This window comes from Scomber scombrus, chromosome 3 (assembly GCF_963691925.1).
Source record: "Scomber scombrus chromosome 3, fScoSco1.1, whole genome shotgun sequence".
NCBI lineage: Eukaryota > Metazoa > Chordata > Actinopteri > Scombriformes > Scombridae > Scomber > Scomber scombrus.
The window spans coordinates 25586687-25588747 of NC_084972.1; the positions used below are offsets into that span (position 1 = coordinate 25586687).

General features: G+C 50.4%; 1 protein-coding gene across 1 annotated transcript; it reads left to right on the forward strand.

Annotated features, from left to right (window-relative positions):
- The first annotated feature begins 507 nt into the window (after nucleotides 1–507).
- On the forward strand, nucleotides 508–2061 carry kcna3a (potassium voltage-gated channel, shaker-related subfamily, member 3a). The gene has a single exon (XM_062415585.1). It carries the CDS (start codon nucleotides 508–510, stop codon nucleotides 2059–2061), a length of 1554 nt encoding a protein of 517 aa, XP_062271569.1.

Below are 2061 nucleotides of genomic sequence, written 5' to 3' on the forward strand. Positions count from 1 at the left end.
ATAAATATTCTCCTTTCTTTTGGTTCAGGTTGTGCTTTAAGTCCCACAGCTATATAGTGATTGTGGAGAAAAAGAAACTATGGATGGTTTTCATTTTTGCATTCATATAAGGCGATTTCAAAATGTATATTAGCCCTGCATGAGCTCACCGGGAAATGATAAATAACTTTGATCAAACAGGTGTGAGTGTGATTTCATCAAGTGTTTTCTTTCATCTCACATGAACGGAAGGTGTGTGTGTGCTCGGCATTAAGTGTCAAGTTAATTTCCGATTGGGCGGGCTGTGGACGTATGTCAGACATATGCACGCCGTGGGCGGGTGTCGACGTGTTTGTAAAGGGGGGAAAGAGATGGGGGGGTGGGGGGGGCTCTTCAGTGTGTGGATACGCAGAGATAGGTGATGGTTAGAAGAGATGTGAGTGGCGTCGGCCGCAGCTCTCCAAAGCTGTAGGCTTTGGCTGGGAGAGGCGTGGCGCGATTTGCCCCTCCGGACCGAAAACCACCTGTATGGATGACCAGACCCGCAGCGTGATCCCGTCGCCTTCGTCCTCCAGGCACAGGGGCAGCAACGAGACTGACCGCCGGGGTTATGCCGTGGTGGAGAAGGGCATCATGACTGTGGAAAACATGCTGGAGGAATCCGCCGTGCTCTCGGCGCCTCACCTGTCCGTGGATAGATTTGAGCGCGGTCGCCAAGGATGCTGCGAGAGGGTCGTTATCAACATTTCAGGTTTACGCTTCGAGACGCAACTTAAAACTTTCAACCAGTTCCCAGACACGCTGCTGGGGGACCCCAGGAAAAGAATGCGCTACTTTGACCCACTGAGGAACGAGTACTTCTTCGACAGGAACAGACCCAGCTTTGATGCCATCCTGTACTACTACCAGTCAGGGGGTCGCTTACGGAGACCTGTTAACGTCCCCATTGATATTTTCTCCGAGGAAATTAGGTTTTATCAACTCGGGGAGGAAGCAATGGAGAAATTCCGTGATGATGAAGGCTTTATAAAAGAAGAGGAGCGCGTACTGCCCAAACATGACTTCCAAAAGCAGGTTTGGCTTTTGTTTGAGTATCCTGAAAGCTCCGGACCAGCGAGGGGGATAGCCATCGTTTCAGTGCTTGTCATTTTGATTTCAATTGTCATTTTTTGCATGGAGACTCTGCCGGAATTTCGGGATGACAGAGACCCAGCCACAGTGGCACCCACGGTCAATGGCACGGCGCCTTTTGTGCCAAACCCCTTCACAGACCCATTCTTTGTGATAGAGACCCTCTGTATCATATGGTTCTCTTTCGAGTTGCTGGTCAGGTTTTTCGCCTGCCCCAGCAAAACAACCTTCTCCAAAAACATCATGAATATCATTGACATTGTCGCCATAATCCCCTACTTTATCACTTTGGGGACAGAGCTGGCCCAGAAGGAAAACAACAGTGGCCAGCAGGCGATGTCCCTCGCCATCCTGAGGGTGATCAGACTGGTGAGGGTCTTTCGCATTTTTAAGCTCTCACGACACTCAAAGGGACTTCAGATTTTGGGACAGACCCTTAAGGCCAGCATGAGGGAGCTGGGCTTGCTCATATTTTTTCTTTTCATCGGAGTTATTCTCTTCTCCAGCGCGGTTTACTTTGCAGAAGCAGACGACCCCACTTCCAGCTTCACCAGCATCCCGGACGCGTTTTGGTGGGCAGTGGTCACCATGACCACAGTTGGATACGGAGACATGCACCCGGTGACCATCGGTGGGAAAATAGTGGGGTCTCTATGCGCAATAGCTGGCGTGCTGACCATTGCCTTACCAGTGCCAGTGATTGTGTCCAATTTTAACTATTTTTACCACAGGGAGACTGACGGAGAGGATCAGCCACATTACGCACACATAGTCAGCTGTGAGCACCTCCCCTCTGAGGAGCTGAGGAGGTCGTCCAGCTCCTCATCCCTGAGCAAGTCAGAGTATATGGTGATAGAGGAGGGCATCAACAGTGCGTTCAAGCAGCCCAACTTCACCACCGAGAACAACCAGAACTGCGTGAACATCAAAAAGATTTTCACAGACGTGTAA

Coding starts and splice junctions, on each gene's coding strand:
- kcna3a (XM_062415585.1), top strand. CDS start 508: ATGGATGACCAGACCCGCAGCGTGATCCCGTCGCCTTCGTCCTCCAGG.